The following is an 18,500-nucleotide window of genomic DNA, read 5'->3' on the forward strand; positions in this document are numbered from 1 at the left end:
GCCAAATATATGAGGAAAATCAGTGCCCATAAAAGAGAGGTACCAAACTTCATTCACACAACTAATACTGGAGGGGAAAAATGCTTAATAGAGCAAACAAAAGGAGGCTTTAATAGAATTGAAATTAATATCTTCAGAAGAACATCATAACTATGAAAAAAGAACAGGTATTATAAAAATGCAACTTTAGATCTTAAAAATAAAAAATGTTTTTATTATTGCAATAAAATTCAATATATCGGCTGAATGATAGAATGGACACAAGGGAAGAGCAAGTTAATAAGCTGAATACCCAGCCCTAAATGCAGCACAACAGAATGACTGGGTGGGAAGTGTGACATAAAGGTTGAGTGTTGAGAGGGGCGCCTGGCTGGCTAGGTCGGTTAAGCATCTGACTCTTGGTTTCCTCTCAGGTCATGGTCGTGAGATCGAGCCCTGCATCAGGCTCCATGTTCAACACAGAGTCTGCTTAAGATTCCTTTTCTCCCTCTCCCTCTGCCCCTCCCCACTGCTCCCTCCCTCTCTCTCTCTCTCTCTCAAATAAATAAATCTTTAAAAAACAAAAAAAGAAGTTGAGGCTTGAGAGAAAGTCCCAGAAAACCTTGAATCCACCAAATAGGAGTTCCAAGGAAAAAGAGAGAGAAAGAGGACTCAAAAAATAATAATAAAAGCAATGACAGGAGAACACCAAAAGAAGTGAGTCTCCAGATTTAAAGGGACTAATAAAAATGAAGCAGGAAGAGAAACAACCATAGATATTAAAGGGGTTCAAAACAAATCTCCCCAAAATGTGTCACTTTGGCATGTGGACTATTTTAAAATGAAAACAGTCAAGACCCAGCAAACTCAGGAAAAACTTTTACTACTCCCTTAACGACCTGAAAGAATTTAAATAGGGGCCTGGCCCAGAAAGAACTATTACCAGAGATAATTTGTTTTATCTGAATGACAGGTCTGTATGGCAGGGCAAACACCTAATTCCCAAACATCCAAATAAGCTTGAAAAGTAGAAGGAAATATTTTTCCACCCCAATAATCTGTTCTTATGAAATATTAAAGGAGAAGAATAATCTTAAAAGCCTTCAAAGAAGAAAAATAATTATCTGCAAAGAAGCAAGAATCCAACTGGTGTTAAATTTTATTATAGCAATGCTGGATACAAGAAGTCAATAAAGCAAATTTCCAAAGCAGCAAATGAAAATAATTTGAATCTAATTTAACTTTGAATCTAAACAACTAAAATATCCACCAGTAACAGGATGATTAGATAAGATAGAGTATATTCATATGACGTGCTATGATTCAGCAGTTAAATATAATGCCATCTCTAAGACATATTGTTAGTGAAAAAGCAAGTTACAGAAATATAAATGTCAGTCATGGTTCAACCAGGGGAAACAGAATCAGTAAGAAATATATAATAGGAGATTTATTGCAAAGACTTGGCTTATGCAATTATCAGGGCTGGCTAGGCAAGTTGGAAAATCACAAGGCGGGCCTTCAGGAAGGGAGTTATCTACAACTGTCAGGCACAAACTGAAACTGCTGCCCCCAGACAGAATTTCCTCTTCAGGGAAGACTAAGCACTGCTCTTAAGAGCTTTCAAATAACTCAATCAGTTCCACCCAGATTATCTAGGACAATCTCCCTTCCTAATAAGTCAACTGGTTATGGACTTTAATCACATCTACAAAACACCTTCAAAGCAACACCTAGATTAGCGTTTGATGTGATAACTGGGAACTATATAGTCTAGCCAAGTTGACACATAAAACTGACCATCACAACCACATGTATATGAAAGTATATACACATTTGTATTATGATACAGATGCACTATGGGACTGTGTGTGTCTATGTTTGTATGGAGACAGAGAGTTGAGGAAGGATGCACACCAAATGGTAACAATGAAACAGTAAAAACTGAAAAGGGGGAGTGGTGTAGGGCAAAGAGGAGATTCATTTCTTATTCTTTATAGTTCTGGTGGGGGATGTTGATAAGGAGGGAGACACACACGTCCAGGGACAGGAGGAAGATGAGAAAGCATTGTACCTTCAGTTTAATTTTTCCGTGAACCTAAAATGACTCTAAAAAGTAAATTCTATTCTTTTTTTTAAGATTTTATTTTATTTTTTATTTTTATTTTCATTTTTACTCATTTGACTTTTTTTAGAAAAAGACAGCATGCATGAGCAGGGATGGGGAGAGGCAAAGGGAGAGGGAGAGAGAGAATTTTTTTTTAAGATTTTATTTATTTGTGAGAGAGAGAGAGCACAAGCAGGGGGAGGGGCAGGCAGGGGGAGAGGGAGAAGCAGGCTCCCCGCGGAGCAGAGAGCCCGATGCGAGACTCGATCCCAGGACCCTGGGATCATGACCTGAGCCAAAGGCAATGCTTAACTGACTGAGCCACCCAAGCGTCCGAGAGAGAGAGAATCTTAAACAGGCTGCACGTCCAGCATGGAGCCCAACATGGGGCTTGATCTCACAACCCCAAGATCATGACCTAAGCCAGAATAAGGAGTCAGATGCTTAACTGACTGAGCCACCCAGGCACCCCTAAGATTTTATTTTTAAGTAATCTCTACACCCAACGTGGGGCTTAAATTCACAACCCCGAGATCAGGAGTCCCATGCTCCCCCGACTGAGCCAACTAGGCGCCCTGCTGTTCTTTTTTTTTAATGACAGACTACTTACCAAAAAACCCCCCAAACAACAATCAGGTTGGTAGCAGAGCTCTAATCAGCAAAAATAAATGCCAAAAGGTAGCAGGAAAATATCTTTTACATACTAAAGAACTCAGAACCTAGAATTCTATATATAATAAATTATTCAAGAAGGAAGATAATTCAATATATATTCAAGTATGAAAAAATAAGAGTTTACTCCTCACTGACATTTGTGAAGAAACTGCTGAAGAATATGTATGCATCAGCCATAAAACTGATTCAAAGAATGAAGGAGGAAATTCAGTGGTGAGCAAATTCATTTGAAAAACACAGCTAAACTAAATGAAGTATTGAGTGCGAAAAAAATAACCACAGTATGGGGTGCCTGGGTGGCTCAGTTGGTTAAGCGTCCAACACTTGATTTTGGCTCAGGTCATGATCTCAGGGTCCTGGGATCGGGCTCCACGTTCAGCAGGGAGCCTGCTTAAGGATTTTCTCTCTCCCTCTCCCTCTGCCTCTCCCCATCCCATTCTCTCTCTCTCTCTAAAATAAAAATGAATAAATCTTTTTTTTTAAAGATTTCATTCATTTGACAGAGAGACAGGGCGAGAGAGGGAACACAAGCAGGGGGAGTGGGAGAGGGAGAAGCAGGCTTCCCACAGAGCAGGGAGCCCAATGTGGGGCTCGATCCCAGGTCCCCGGGATCACGACCCAAGCCGAAGGCACATGCCGTACAACTGAGCCACCCCTTCGCCCCAAAAATAAATAAATCCTAAAAGGAAAAAATATAATGACAGTAATTTTCATGGACGTGGGTAAAAATCGGAAAATTCTAGATAACAACACTAGGAAAGCTGATAGCAGGGTGTTTCAACTTGAAATAAAAAATTATAAATATTTCCGCTGCTTTTGGAAGAGAACAGCTAATAACTAACCTTAGAACTTGTTGGAGAGGGGCACCTGGGTGGCTTAGTTGGTTAAGCGCTCAACTGTTGATTTTGGCTCAGGTCATGATCTCAGGGTCATGAAACTGAGCCCTGGAGTCAGGATCCCCACTCAGTAAGGAGTCTGCTTCTCTCCCTCTCCCTCCTCTCCTTCTGCCCTTCCCACTGTATGTGTGCTCTCTCCCCCTAAAATAAATAAATCAATCTTTAAAAAAGGGAAGAACTTGCTGGAGGAATGTAAAACTAAGATACATGTTAAAAATATAAGAGTAACTTTTAAAGCAAACCATGAGAATTAAGGAAAAAGTGCTACTCCAACAAAAGGAGCAAGAATAAAAGTAGAAAAAGCAAGTAGGGATAAGAGCTTGGTAAAAAGATGACATAAGATAGGATAAATTCTAAGGAAATTAATAAATTTTTGAAAATTTATCTTTAGAACACTATCCATCAAAACCTATAGGGTCATTAATCCAGTACGTAAGTGAAAAGTCATAGTTTTACATGCATTTATTATAAAAATCATGACCTAAGCCAGAATAAAGAGTCAGATGCTTAACTGACTGAGCCACCCAGGCACCCCTAAGATTTTATTTTTAAGTAATCTCTACACCCAACGTGACTTCAGCTGTCAACTTAAGTCAGAAAAAAATTTAAAAAGTTGGAAGGAGGGGGCGCCTGGGTGGCTCAGTTGGTTAAGCGACTGCCTTCGGCTCAGGTCATGATCCTGGAGTCCCGGGATCGAGTCCCACATCGGGCTCCCTGCTCAGCAGGGAGTCTGCTTCTCCTTCTGACCCTCTTCCCTCTCGTGCTATCTCTCATTCTCTCTCTCTCAAATAAATAAAATCTTTAAAATAAATAAATAAATAAATAAATAAATAAATAAATAAATAAATAAATAAATAAAAAGTTGGAAGGAGGAAATCAAGGCAAAGGTAGAAATTAAAGAAACAATGATCAAACCATTTCAAAATAGAGTTCAACTGCAAAATCAAAACCTGCTTCTCTTAAGAGAGTAGTAAATAAAAAATAGCTCTAAAAGCCTTCCTAAGGAAAAAAGAGAATAGACACAGATTAATATTAAGAATGGAAAAAGGGTCAGAAGTACAGAAAAAGAATAGATTTTTTTTTTACTTTATTCTATGTAAGCCTGATTTAAGCAGGTGAAACCCTTAAAAGAGGACTGAGCCCTCTCTGCAGCGAAATTCTCCTTGTTGGCCTCATGAGGTAAGCAGCCATATTGGGGAAGCCTACCTGGCCAAGAACAAGGAACAACCTTGCTATAGACTATTTGTTCCCCCCACTCCCAAATTCATGTATTAAATCTTAACGTTCAATGTAATAGTATTTGGAGGTGGGGGCTTTGGGAAGTGATGAAGTCATGAAGGTGGAGCCCTCATGAATGGGATTAGTGCCCTTATAAATAAAGGATACCTGAGAGAGCTCCCTTGGCCCTGTGCCTTATGAGGAAACAGGAGGAAGACCAGCATCCATGAACCAGGAAGCCGGCCCTCACTGGACACTGAAACTGCCAGTGCCTTGATTTTGGACTTCCTAGCCTCCAGAATTGGGAGAAACAATATAATAAGACAGTTTAGCAAGATAGGTGAATCTAAGCTCAATATACAGAATGTTATTTCTATAAGCTAGCAACAAACAGGAAATGAAATTGATTTTTAAATATAATATCTATAATGGGGTCAAAAGTATTCAATTACTGGGAATAAATCTAAAAAACATCGGCAGGACCTTTATAGGAAATTTTTTAACATTGAGAGTTAATCAACTGAAATACTGTTAGGAAAACTCAGTATTATGTCTTTTCCCTATAAAGTATTTATAGATTCAATGCAATTCTAATCAGAATCTTTGCTTTGTAAAGCTTGACAAGTTGATTATAAAAGACCTATGGAGCCTTTTCCCCCCTCTCTTCTTTCTATTCCCAAATTTTCAGTTCAAAAGCATAGAAACAGGGAGCTGTGGTGGCCCAGAGTGTGGTGTTGGAGCCTGGATAGAATGGGGAAGGCATAAAAATGGGAGAGCCACCCTGCACAGTGTTGGAACACCCCTGAAAGGTCAACAACAGAGAATGTGGTATCACGGACTGAAGGGAAAGAACAGCCCAGCAGGGGGTTTTCAGAGCCTGTGGGGGCAGTAAATCATCTGCAGAAGACGTGGCCTGGCACAGGGTGTCTGAGAAAGGAGATATTTACATGTCTCAAAGTACTTCCCCTAAAATACTAATGAGTTATAAAGTGGAAAGTTAACATTCCAGAGGAGAAACCTGGCAGATATTACCTCCAGGATCAATGCTAACATCACCAACAATGGGACAAATCAAAATTGTAGGTCACATGATAGGATGCAATGAGAAGAGTAGAGGACCACTTCAGTCATACTCTTGCTAAAAATGTATGATCTGAATTTTTTTTTAGTTTTTTTTTTTTTTTTAATTTGTCAGCGAGAGAGAAAACACAAGCAGGGGGAGTGGCAGGCAGAGGGAGAAGCAGGCTCCCCACTGAGCAGGGAGCCCGATGCAGGACTTGATCCCAAGACACCAGGATCATGACCTGAGCTGAAGGCAGTTGCTTAACCAACTGAGCCACCCAGGCGTCCCTGATCTGAATTTTATCATCAGGAAACATAAGAAAAACCCACATTGAAAGACATTCTCCATTACTGGAATTAACTCTTTAATAAAAAGATTAAAAGTCATGAAAATTAAGGAAAGACTAAGGAACTATTCTAAACTGAAAGAACTAAGAGACACAACATCTGAATTAAATACATGGCTCTGAACAGGACCTTCCATGCATATAGGATATTACAGACAAGTGACAAAACTTAAAAATATGATGATTAAATCACAGAATGTACAGGGTGCCTGGGTGGCTCAGTTGGTTAAGCGTCTGCCTTCGGCTCAGGTCATGATTCCGGGGTCCTGGGATCGAGCCCCATGTCGGGCTCTCTGCTCAGTGGGGAGCCTGCTTCTCCCTCTCCCTCTGCCTGCTGCTCTGCCTCCCTGTGCTCTCACTGTCAAATAAATAAATAAAATCTTTTAAAAAAATGACAGAATGTATAGTTGACATGGTTTGAATGGGTGCACTTATAGGCAGATGTTTTCAATAAATACATGATAGTATTCTAAATGTATTTTCTCTTATGATTTCAGTAACATTTTTTCTCTAGCTTACTTTATTCTAAGAATATAATATGGAATACATATAACATACAAAACACAGGTTAATTGACTGTTCTGGTACCAGTAAGTTTTCTGGTCAACAGCAGATTATTAGTAAAGTCAAAAGTTGGGGAGTCAAAAGTTATTCACGTATTTCTGACTGCAAAGGGTCAGTGCCCCTAACCCCGACATTATTCAAGGGTTAATTGTATGAGAGCTAATGGTCTGATTGTCACGGTTGTACAGTAGTTATGTGGAATGTACTGACTTGTAGGATATAAATGCTATGGGAATCAGGCATAATTTAACAATTTACCTGCAAATCGTTCTGGGGGAAAAAGTTCTTTTTTCTCCAATTTTTCTTTTCTCTAATTTTAAGACTGTTTTCAAAAAGTAAATCAAAAATAAACAGAAAAGGTGAAAAGCCTTAGGCAAATCTTATTTCACCATGAGGAAAGAGCTACGAATCAGTACTTAAAATTAAAATTAAAATTATACATAGGTTTTATGGCACTATAAAAATTGTAATACAGACAAACACTGACAATAGCCTTGGCAGCAATATATCAAAATGATGTCTGTGTAAATCTCTAGGTCCATATGTAGTAATAAAAACTGGAAAATACAAAAAGGCTATCAATTAACACCACTGAAGTACTAACGACAATTTGGTTGGTTGGGTGCTGTTTAAAAAGCTGGTATTTGGGCAGCCTGAAGCATGTAAAACTCAATAGTGCTGGTTTCCACGTCTAAAACCTGCTTAAAAGTTAATTAGGTGCCAAGAAACATAGCTTAAAATATTATATAAACTTTCATTACACACATGATCCAAACCTGTTTTCCTTTAATAAAGATTTTCACACATCATACGTTTAGTAGGACACAATTAAGACGTTATACAAACATCCAGTAAATGAATTATTATTGATCTTTCAGAACATGTACTTTTTCTTCAAAGTCTGTAAAAATTCTTTTGACGATTTCACTAGTAGATCGTACTTTACATGTGGTTCACAAGTAGATTCTAAAGAGGAGGTCTTACACAATGAGTCTGATTCAAATTCAGCAGCAGCTGAAAAGAAAAAGAATTACATTCTTTATCTAAAATTTTAACTTTGTAGTTAACTACAAGTTAGTAAAAAACAAAGTTGAAGCCTTATGAGTGTTAAGAAGAATGAAAAATATCTGCATAGAACTACAAAATACAAGATGACTATTAAATATATTTTGCTCATGGTTGCCCACCAAGTTAATTGCTATTGTGGATAAATATCAGAGCTTCTAGTTTCTCATTACGAGACGAAATTACATGATGATGACAGAGCCCACCCCTGAACAACCATATACTATAAACTGAAAAAGCAAACAGGCAATTTTAGAGTTGAATATACCATGACAGGTATAAAACAAGACACTATAAGAACATACAAAAGGGACATCCTACTTTTCTATCAATATTGTCTGCTTTTTGGTGGAGGTGATATGTAAACTGATACCTGAAGTACAAGGAAAAAGTGTGCCAGGTGGAGGGAAGACACATATACAAAGAACATATACAAAGAGTGAGGAAGAACACTTGTGGAATTGCAAGTAGTCTACGCTGAAGAGGTGCTAGAGCAAAGCAACAGAGTAGGGTAAGTAGCGACAGAGAAGGCTGAATAATCTGGCAAGAACCAAATTGATTTGGGTGTTTTTATTCCATATAAGGAACTTGGAATTTTACTCAATGGCAAAAGGTAAACCAATGACAAAATCAATGACTGGAGATTTAAATACCATCTGTCAAGTGACAGCTATATGGACTATAATTGCTTAACTATTACTAAGACAAGTCTGGTTTTTTTGGTCTTATACCACTAGCAGAAACAAGAATTTGAGAAAGCCCACTTATTCAGGTTGACGTTCCATAGGAGAGGCAGAACTGAAGGAAGATTATAGCCAGAAATAATAACAGATACGTAGACGTTTGGAGATTTTTAAAAAAAGTCTGAACAAACACAATGATTAAATGAGGAATAAGTATGTTCTTCATTATGTTTATGTTTTACATTTTTTATTAGATAGATATAAAAAAAATTAATGTAGTACCTATTATCCAAACAAGGGAAAGGGATGCCATTTACTATTCATAGTTTATTTCCAAAATCAATGACCATCTTAATTCATAAATTTGGCAACATACCTTCTTCTAGTTCTCTATATTCCTTTCCATCTCCTGCTGCATCTGAAATAAGTCAAATATTATTTATAATGTTCAAGTTAAAGAGACATTACTGTAGGAATTATATATAGCTTATGAAATGCAGTCTTTAAACAACACTTTTAGAGACTAAAACTAAGTTAGGGATTGCTTAAATAGAAAGATAATCACATAAATAAAATAAATCCCTACTTATTTTAATCTTAGGTAACTGAGAAGAAACATATGTAATGCTATTTAGATGAATCTGATAAAAAATACAATTAATATACGTCTATTGAATATAGATACTTTCTGGAAGAAGAGGAAGATGGCGGAGGAGTGGAGGACCATAGTTTTGTTGGTCCCTAGAATTCAGCTGGATAGCTTTCAAATCATTCTGAAGACCTGTGAACTCAACCTGAGATCTAAGAAAAGAACTGTTGCAATTCTACAAATAGAAAAGCAACCACTTTCTGCAAGGTAGGAGGTGTGGAGAAGCGAATCTGAGGTGGTATATGGGAGATAAACCATGGGGGCGAGGGAGCCTACATAAGCCGGCTATCTGAAAGTGATAAAGCAGTGGTGCGCAAATCGGAACTTTTAGAAGTCCGCTCTGGCGAGGGACATCCCTGCTTGAAAGGCACTCAGGTGGAGAAGCAGGGTGGAACCCTAGGTGGAACAGCCTTATCTCAGGATCCCCAGGGTCACAGAAAGAATGGGGGTGCCTGAGTATGGGAGAGTTCCCAGGCATTTGAGCAGTGAAGCCGGCTGCAATCAGAGAGCTGAGGAGGGGGGCGTTCAGCTCAGTGTTGCCATAAACCACAAACCGCAGCCAGTTGGGCGACCGCTCTCAGAGCAGGGGCCATACAAGTGGCAGAACCAGGGCAAGACCTCCCTCCCTCTCCCAGGAGGAGCGGCATGAATGCATGCCACAGGAGACTGCAAAGTTTGGAAACTCCAAAGGGAGTTGGTGTGGCTGAGATAAAAATGTTCAGTCACAGGCTGGGTGTACACAGAAGGCAGACAGAAACCAGGGAGATAAGAGTGATTGACAGCTTCTCCGTGAGGGCACACTGAAGAGCGGAGGGTGCCAGCTTTCAGCTCCCGGGCTGGACGCTGGGAGGCTGACATTTTCATTCTCATCCTATAAAGTGGTGCGGAAAGCCTTCAGGCAACAAAAGCCACATAGAGCAATCCCGAGGCCCTGACTTAGGCTGGCCCCTGGCAAGGGCAGTGCAATACTGCTGGAGCAAAGACCCCTGGGAATCAGCACAACAGGCCTCTCCTCCAGAAAATCAGCAAGAACATCCGGCTAAGACCAAGTTTACCGATCACACAGAACTGCAAAACTCCAGCACTAGACGAAAATACTATATAGAAGTCATGGCTTTTTCTCATGATTCCTTAATCTCTCAATTGTAATTTTTCTTCCTTTACAACCAATTTCTTATTTTATCAACTCGTTTTTTAAAAATGTTTTTAACGTTCATTTTTATAATTACATTCTACACTTTCATTGTATTTAATTTTATTTTTGCATATATATAAGTTTTTCTTTCTTTACAATTTTGGGATGTAGTTTCTTCTAACAAACAGACCAAAATACACCCAGAATCTAGTGTATTGCTCTGTTCTCATCAGCTGTCCGATTATATTCTCTTTCTTTTTTTTTTTTTTTTTTAGAGAGAGAGAGAGAGAGAGAGAAACAGCATGAGAGGGGAGAGGGTCAGAGGGAGAAGCAGGCTACTCACTGAGCCGGGAGCCCGATGCGGGGCTCGATCCCAGGACTCCGGGATCATGACCTGAGCTGAAGGCAGTCGCTTAACCAACTGAGCCACCCAGGCGCCCCTATATTCTCTTTCGACTTTAATTCTTAGTTTACTTATTTTTGTGGCTTCAGGTCTCCTCTGATTTGTTAAGAGTAGATTTCTCTGGGGTCGCTGTTGCTCTTTTAGTATTTTGTTCTCTCATTCATCTATTCTTCTCTGGACAGAATGACTAGATGGAAAAACTCACCTCAAATAAGAGAACAAGAGGCAGTACTGACTGACAGGGACCTCATCAGTATGGATAAAAGTAAGATGCTGGAATTAGAGCTTGGAATAACAATCCTAAAGATACTAGCTGGGCTTGAAAAAGCATAGAAGACACTACAGAATGCCTTTCTGGAGAAATAAAAGAACTAAAATCTTAACAAATCGAAATCAAAAGGCTATTAATAAGCTGCACTAAAAAATGGAGGCTCTCCCTCTGGAAAACAGTATGGAGGTTCCTCAAGAAGTTAAAAATAGAGCTACCCGATGACCCAGTAATTGTACTACAAGGTATTGACCCCAAAGATGCAAATGTAGTGATCAGAAGGGGCACCTGGACACCAATTTTTATAGCAGGAATATCCACAATAGCCAAACTGTGGAAACAGCCCAAATGTCCATCAACAGATGAATGGATAAAGAAGACGTGGTATATATAAATACAATGGAATATTACTACGCCATCAGAAGGATGAAATCTTACAATTTACATTGACGTGGATGGAAATGGAAGGTATTATGCTGAGAGAAAAGTCAATCGGGGAAAGACAGTTAGCATATGGTTTCATACACATGTGAAATATAAGAAACAGTGCAGAGAATCATAGGGGAAGGGAGAGAAAACTAAAATGGGAAGAAACCAGAGAGGGAAACAAACCATGAGAGACTCTTAACTATAGGAAACTAACTTGAGGTTTGCTGGAGGGGAGGTGGGTGGGGGGATGGGGTAAGTGGGTGATGGGCATGAAGGAGGGCACGTGATGTGTAGAGCCCTGGGTGTTATATACAACTGATGATTCACTGAACACTACATCTGAAACTAATGATATAACATATGTCAGCTAAGTGAAGAGAAATTTTAGGGGTGCCTGGGTGGCTCACTTGGTTAAGCGGCTGTGTTCAGCTCAGGTCATAATCCCAGGGTCTTGGGATCGAACCCATGTTGGGCTCCTTGCTCAGCGGGGAGTCTGCTTCTCCCTCTCTGTGCTCTCTCACTATCTCTCTGTGTCAAATAAATAAATAAAATCCTTAAAATAAAAAGAAATTTTAAAGAATTTATCACATACATATGGGTAAGGGTGAAATAAAACATTATTTACTTATCTTTTCCAGACTTACTAAGCTATACTTAATAAAAATTATGTATTTAAAATAAAAAAAATTTGGAGGCTCTGCTAGGATAAATGAGGCAGAAAGGAGAAGTACTGATACAGAAGACAAAATAAAATGTGGCACCTGGGTGGCTCAGTCATTAAGCATCTGCCTTTGGCTCAGGTCATGATCCCAGGGTCCTGGGATCGAGCCCCGCATCAGGCTCTCTGTTCAGCAGAAAGCCTGCTTCTTCCTCACCCATGACCCCTGCTTATGTTCCCTCTCTTGCTGTGTCTACTCTGTCAATAAAATAAATGAAATCTTTAAAAAAAAATTAAAAAAATTAAAAAATGATGGAGAATAAGGAAGCTGAGAAAAAAGAGAGATAAACAACTACTGGATCATGAGGCGAGAATTCAAGAGATAAGTGATACCGTAAAGCGAAACAATATTAGAATAATTGGGATCCCAGAAGAAGAGGAAGGGGGGTGGGCAGAAGGTATATTTGAGAAATGATAGCGGAGAACCTCCCTAATCTGGGGAAGGAAACAGGCATTCAGATCCAGGAGGCACAGAGAACCCAACCCCCTTCAACATCAATAAAAACAGGTCAACACCTCGACATATAGTAGTGAAGCCTGCAAATTTCAGAGACAAAGAGAAAATCCTGAAAGCAGCTCGGCACAAGAGGTCCTTAACCGACAAGGGTAGAAACGTTAGACTGGCAGCAGACCTAACCACAGAGACCTGGCAGGCCAGTAAGGACTGGCAGGATATATTCAGGGTGCTAAATGAGAAAAATATGCAGCCAAGAATACTTTATTTCTCCAGCAAGGCTGTCATTCAAAATTGAAGGAGACATAAAAGAGTTTCCAGGACAAAGAGAAACTAAAACATTTCTGATCACTAAACCAGCCCTGCAAGAAATATTAAAGGAGATCCTTTACGCAAAGAGAGAACCCCAAAGTAACACAGACTAGAAAGGAACAGAGACAATATACAGAAACAGGGACGTTACAGGTAATACAAAGGCACTAAATTTATAGCTTTCAATAGTTACCCTGAATGTGAATGGGCCAAATGCCCCAATCAAAAGACGCAGGGTATCAGACTGGATAAAAAAGCAAGACCCATCGATATGCTGTCTGCAAGAGACTCATTTTAGACCCAAGGACACCTCCAGATTCAAAGTGAGGGAGTGGAAAACCACTTATCATGCTAATGGACATCAAAAGAAAGCTGGGGTAGCAATCCTTATACCAGACAAATTGGATTTTAAACCAAAGACTGTAATAAGAGATGAGGAAGGACAGTATCATAATGAAAGGGGCCTATCCAACAAGAAGATCTAACAATTGTAAATATCTGTGCCCCTAACATGGGAGCAGCCGATTACATAAACCAATTAATAACAAAATTAAAGAAACACATTGATGATGATACAATAACAACAGTGAACGACACACTGGACTGTGGGAACAGAACGCCACAACCACCACCGGTGCAGGTTCGTTCGGCCTCCGAGATCTCTGAGAAAACTTGAGATTGCAGGGCTAAAAATGACCTGAAAGGATCAGAGTGAAATGCCCTTGGGACGTGTGTGGTCTTTTCTAAAGTAGGCAGCAGCAGATGTTTTGTAGATAGGAAGCCACCTGTAAACAGCACGCTGTGCACTCCCCCCTTTGTTCCCTTGCCCTGTAAATAGCACACTGTGCACTGCCCTCTTTGTTCCCTTGCCCTGTAAATAGCACGCTGTGCACTCCCCTCTTTGTTCACTTGTCCTGCTTTAAGGATTCTTATCATACACGCTGGACTAATCCTATGTACATGGAAGAATGTGCCTTACTAAGCCCCTGCTGTAAACCATTATAGATCTGTATCGCTGTACAAGGTATGTACGATTACGGAAAATAAACCTCGGGACCTCGGGCTGATTGCTCGGGGTCCCCTGTGCCTCGCTCTACTGTTGTCTCTTTTCCTCAGTTCCTTTGCCGCCCCAGGTCCACGACTCTCCAAGGTCGACACTGGACCAGATGGACTTCACAGATATATTCAGAGCATTCCAACCTAAAGCTACAGAATACACATTCTTCTCGAACGCACGTGGAACTTTCTCCAGAAGAGGTCACATACTGGGTCGCAAATCAGGTCTCAACCAGTACCAAAAGTATGGGATCATTCCCTGCATATTTTCACACCACAACGCCTTGAAACTTAGACTCAATCACAAGAGGAAATTTGCAAAGAACTCAAACACATGGAAGTTAAAGTTAATGAATGGGTCAACCAGGAAACTAAAGAAGAATTAAAAGAATTCACGGAAACAAAGGAAAATGAAAACACAACTGTTCAAAACCTTTGGGATGCAGCAAAGGCAGTCCTGGGGGCAGGGGGAAGTATAGAGCAGTAACAGCCTAAGAAAGGTCCTAAATACACAACCTAACCTTAAACCTAAAGGAGCTGGAGAAAGAACAGCAAATAAAGCCTAAACCCAGCAGGAGACGAGAATTAATAACGACCAGAGCAGAAATCAATGAAATAGAAACCAAAAGAACAGTAGAACACAGCCATGAAACTAGGAGCTGGTTCTTTGATCTTTGAATGAATTAATAGGATCGATAAACCCCTGGCGAGATTTGGCAAAAAGAAAAGAGAAAGGATCCAAATCAATAAAATCATGAATGAAAGAGGAGAGATCACAACCAACACCAGGGAAGTACAAACAATTTTAAGAACATATTATGAAAGACTATATGCCAACAAATCAGGCAATCTGGAAGAAATGGATGCATTCCTAGAGACGTACAACCTACCAAAACTGAAACAGGAAAAAACAAAAAAACCGGAACAGACCCACAACCAGCAAGGAAATTGAAGCAGTAATCAAAAATCTCCCAACAAACAAAACTCCAGGGCCAGATGGCTTCCCTGGGGAGTTCTAACAAACACTTAGGGAGGAATTAATGCCTATTCTTCTGAAGTGGTTTCAAAAAATAGAAATGGAAGGAAAACTTCCAAACTCTTTCTATAGCAGGCGTTGGTGGTATAGTGGTGAGCATAGCTGCCTTCCAAACTCTTTCTAGGAGGCCAGCATTACCTTGATCCCCAAACCAGACAAAGACCCCACCAAAAAGGAGAATTACAGGCCAGTATCCCTGATGAACACAGATGCAAAAGTTCTCATCAAGATACTCACCAATAGGAGCCAACAGTACATTAAGAGGATTATTCACTACGACCAAGTGGGACTTATTCCTGGGCTGCAAAGGTGGTTCAACATCCGCAAATCAATCAATGTGATATGCTACATTAATAAAAGGAAGGACAAGAACCATATGATCCCCTCAATAGATGGGGAAAAAGCAGCTGACAAAGTACAGCATGCTTTCTTGATTAAAACTCTTCACGGTGCAGGGATAGAGGGCACATACCTCAATACCATAAAAGCCATCTATGACACGGTGCAGGGATAGAGGGCACATACCTCAATACCATAAAAGCCATCTATGAAAAGCCCACGGTGAATATCATTCTCAATGGGGAAAAACTGCGAGCTTCTCCCCTAAGGTCAGGAACATGGCAGGGATGTCCACTCTCACCACTGTTGTCCAACATGGCACTAGAAATCCTAGCCTCAGCAATCAGACAACGAAAAGAAATAAAAGGCATCGGAATCGGCAAGGAAGTCAAACGCTCACTCTTCGCATATGACGTAATACTCTATGTGGAAAACCCAAAAGACTCCACCCCAAAATTGCTAGAACTCATACAGGAATTCAGCAAAGTGGCAGGATATAAAATCAATGCACAGAAATCAGTTGCATTTCTATACACTAACAACGAGACAGAAGAAAGAGAAATTAAGGAATCGAACCCATTTAAAACTGCACCCAAAACCGTAAGATACCTAGGAATAAACCTAACCAAAGAGGCAAAGGATGTGTACTCTGAAAACTATAGAACACTCACGAGAGAAACTGAGGAAGACACAAAGAAATGGAAAAATACCCCATGTTCATGGACTGGAAGAACAAATTTGTTAAAATCTCTATGCTACCGCGACCCAGAGCAATCTGTGCATTCAAGGCAATCTCTATCAAAATACCATCAACTTGTTTCACAGAGCTGGAACAAATGACCCTAAAATTTGTACGGAATCACAAAGACCCCGAAGAGCCAAAGGAATGTTGAGAAAGAAAACCAAAGCTGGTGGCATCACAATTCCGGTCCTCAAGCTCTATGACAAAGCTGTCATCATCAAGACAGTATGGTACTGGCACAAAAACAGACACATCGGCCAATGAAACAGAACCACAGCGAACCCAGAAATGGACCCTCAACTCTGTGGTCACCTAATCTTCGGCAGAGCGGGAAAGAATAGCCAATGGAAAAAAGACAGTCTCTTCACCAAATGGTGTTGGGAAAATTGGACAGCCACACGCAGAAGAATGAAACTGGACCATTTTCTTACACCATACACAAAAATAGACTCAAAATGGATGTAAGACCTAAATGTGAGAAAGGAACTCATCAAAATCCTAGAGGAGAACACAGGCAGCAACTTCTGTGACCTGGGTCGCAGCAACTTCTTGCTAGACACGTCTCCAAAGGCAAGGGAAACAAAGACTTCATCAAGATAAAAAGCTTTTGCACAGCAAAGGAAGCAGTCGACAAAACCAAAAGACGACTGACAGAATGGGAGAAGATATTTGCAAATGACCTATCAGATAAAGGGCTAGTATGCAAAATCTATATATAAAGAACTTATCAAACTCAACCCCCAAAGAACAAATAATCCAGTCAAGAAATGGGAGGAAGGGGCGCCTGGGTGGCTCAGCTGGTTAAACGACTGCCTTCGGCTCCAGTCATGATCCAGGAGTCCCAGGATCCCGCATCGGGCTCCCTGCTCAGCAGGGAGTCTGCTTCTCCCTCTTAGTCTGCTCTCCCTCCTATGAGAGGGGGGAGCCCTCTCATGTGCTCTCTCTCATTCTCTCTCTCAAATAAATAAAATCTTTAAAAAAATAAAAAAGAAAATGGGTGGAAGACGTGACCAGACATTTCTCCAAAGAAGACATTCAAATGGTCAACAGACACATGAAAAAATGCCCAATATCACTCGGCATCAGGGAAATAAATACAAATCAAAACCACAATGAGGTATCACCTCACACCTGTTGGAACTGCTAAAATGCACAAGTCGGGAAGCAGATGCGGGTGGGGATGCAGAGAACGGGGAACCCTCCCACACTGTTGCTGAGAATGCAAGCTGGTGTAGCCACTCTGGAAAACAGTATGGAGGTTCCTCTAAAAGGTGAATATAGAGCTATCCAACGACCCAGCAATTGCAATACTAGGGATTTACCCCAAAGATAGAAATGTAGTGATCCGAAGGGGCAACTATATCCCAATGTTTATAGCAATTTTATGTATTTGAGAATGAGAGATAGAGAGAGTGCACGAGTGGGGGGAGGGGCCGACAGAGAGGGAGCAGCAGACTCCCACTGAGCAGAGATCCTGAAGCGGGGCTTTATCCCAGAACCCTGGAATCATGACCTGAGCTGAAGACAGACACTTAACTGACTGAACCACCAAGGCACCCCTCAGTACCCTACTTTAGACCCCATTTTGGGCATTCAATGAAAGGATACCTTTTACAAGAAAGGTCTAAGTAAGAACATTCTAGATGGGAATACTTGTAATATACAGTTGATCCTTGACCAACATGTGTTTGAATGGTACAGGTCTACTCTACTTACACATGGACTTTTTTTGATACTGCATCGTAGTGTATTTTCTCTTATGTTTTTCTCAATAACATTTTCTTCACTAGCTTATTTTATTGTGAGAATACAGTACATAATACATGTAATGTACAAAACATGTGTTAATGGATTATTTAATGTTATGGGTAAGGCTTCCAGAAGAAAGAGAAATCAAGTCGAACTAGGCTATTAGTAGTTTAGTTTTTTAGATCCCATGCATAAGTGAAATCATACGGGTATTTGCCTTTCTCTGAGTTATTTTACTTAGCAAAACACTGGGTCTACCAGTGTTGTCACAAATGGCAAGATTCCATTCTTTTTTATAGCTGAGTAATATTTCATTGTATACATATATCTTCTTTATCCATTCGTCTGTTGATGGACCCTGAGGTTGCTTCCATACTCTCGTTATTGTAATGTTTCAAAAAACACAGGGGTGCATACAACTTTTCGAATCAGTGTTTTCATTTTCTTTGGGTAAATCTCAGGAGTGGAATTACTGAATTGTATCGTATTTCTATTTTTAATTTTTTGAGGAACCATAACACTTTTTGACAGTAACATTATATTCAGGATTTAGACAACGAATAATCTGACAACATTACTAGACAGGCCTTGTAAAATTAATGACTCAATACCAC

At 40.1% G+C, this 18,500-nt stretch overlaps 1 protein-coding gene across 7 annotated transcripts in view; it reads left to right on the forward strand.

Annotated features, from left to right (window-relative positions):
• The window catches only part of LOC148163745 (uncharacterized), a 105,363-nt gene that overhangs the window by 16,317 nt on the left and 70,546 nt on the right, over nucleotides 1-18,500 (forward strand). For 6 of the 7 annotated variants that reach the window (XR_015768850.1, XR_015768848.1, XR_015768849.1 and 3 more), the window contains one exon: nucleotides 9,278-9,452. Coding sequence is in view for 3 of the 7 variants with exons in the window: in XM_088026037.1 (XP_087882163.1) it covers nucleotides 9,278-9,452 (175 nt within the window). In the remaining 4 variants the exon portion in view is untranslated. Of the gene's footprint in view, nucleotides 1-9,277; nucleotides 9,453-10,124; nucleotides 10,625-18,500 lie in introns of those variants that run through there. The other variant, XM_088026038.1, reaches the window with a different exon arrangement.

Source organism: Eumetopias jubatus, unplaced genomic scaffold (assembly GCF_037043125.1).
Source record: "Eumetopias jubatus isolate StellerSeaLion01/CBP00866 unplaced genomic scaffold, mEumJub1_p1.0 scaffold_8, whole genome shotgun sequence".
Taxonomy (NCBI): Eukaryota; Metazoa; Chordata; class Mammalia; order Carnivora; family Otariidae; genus Eumetopias; species Eumetopias jubatus.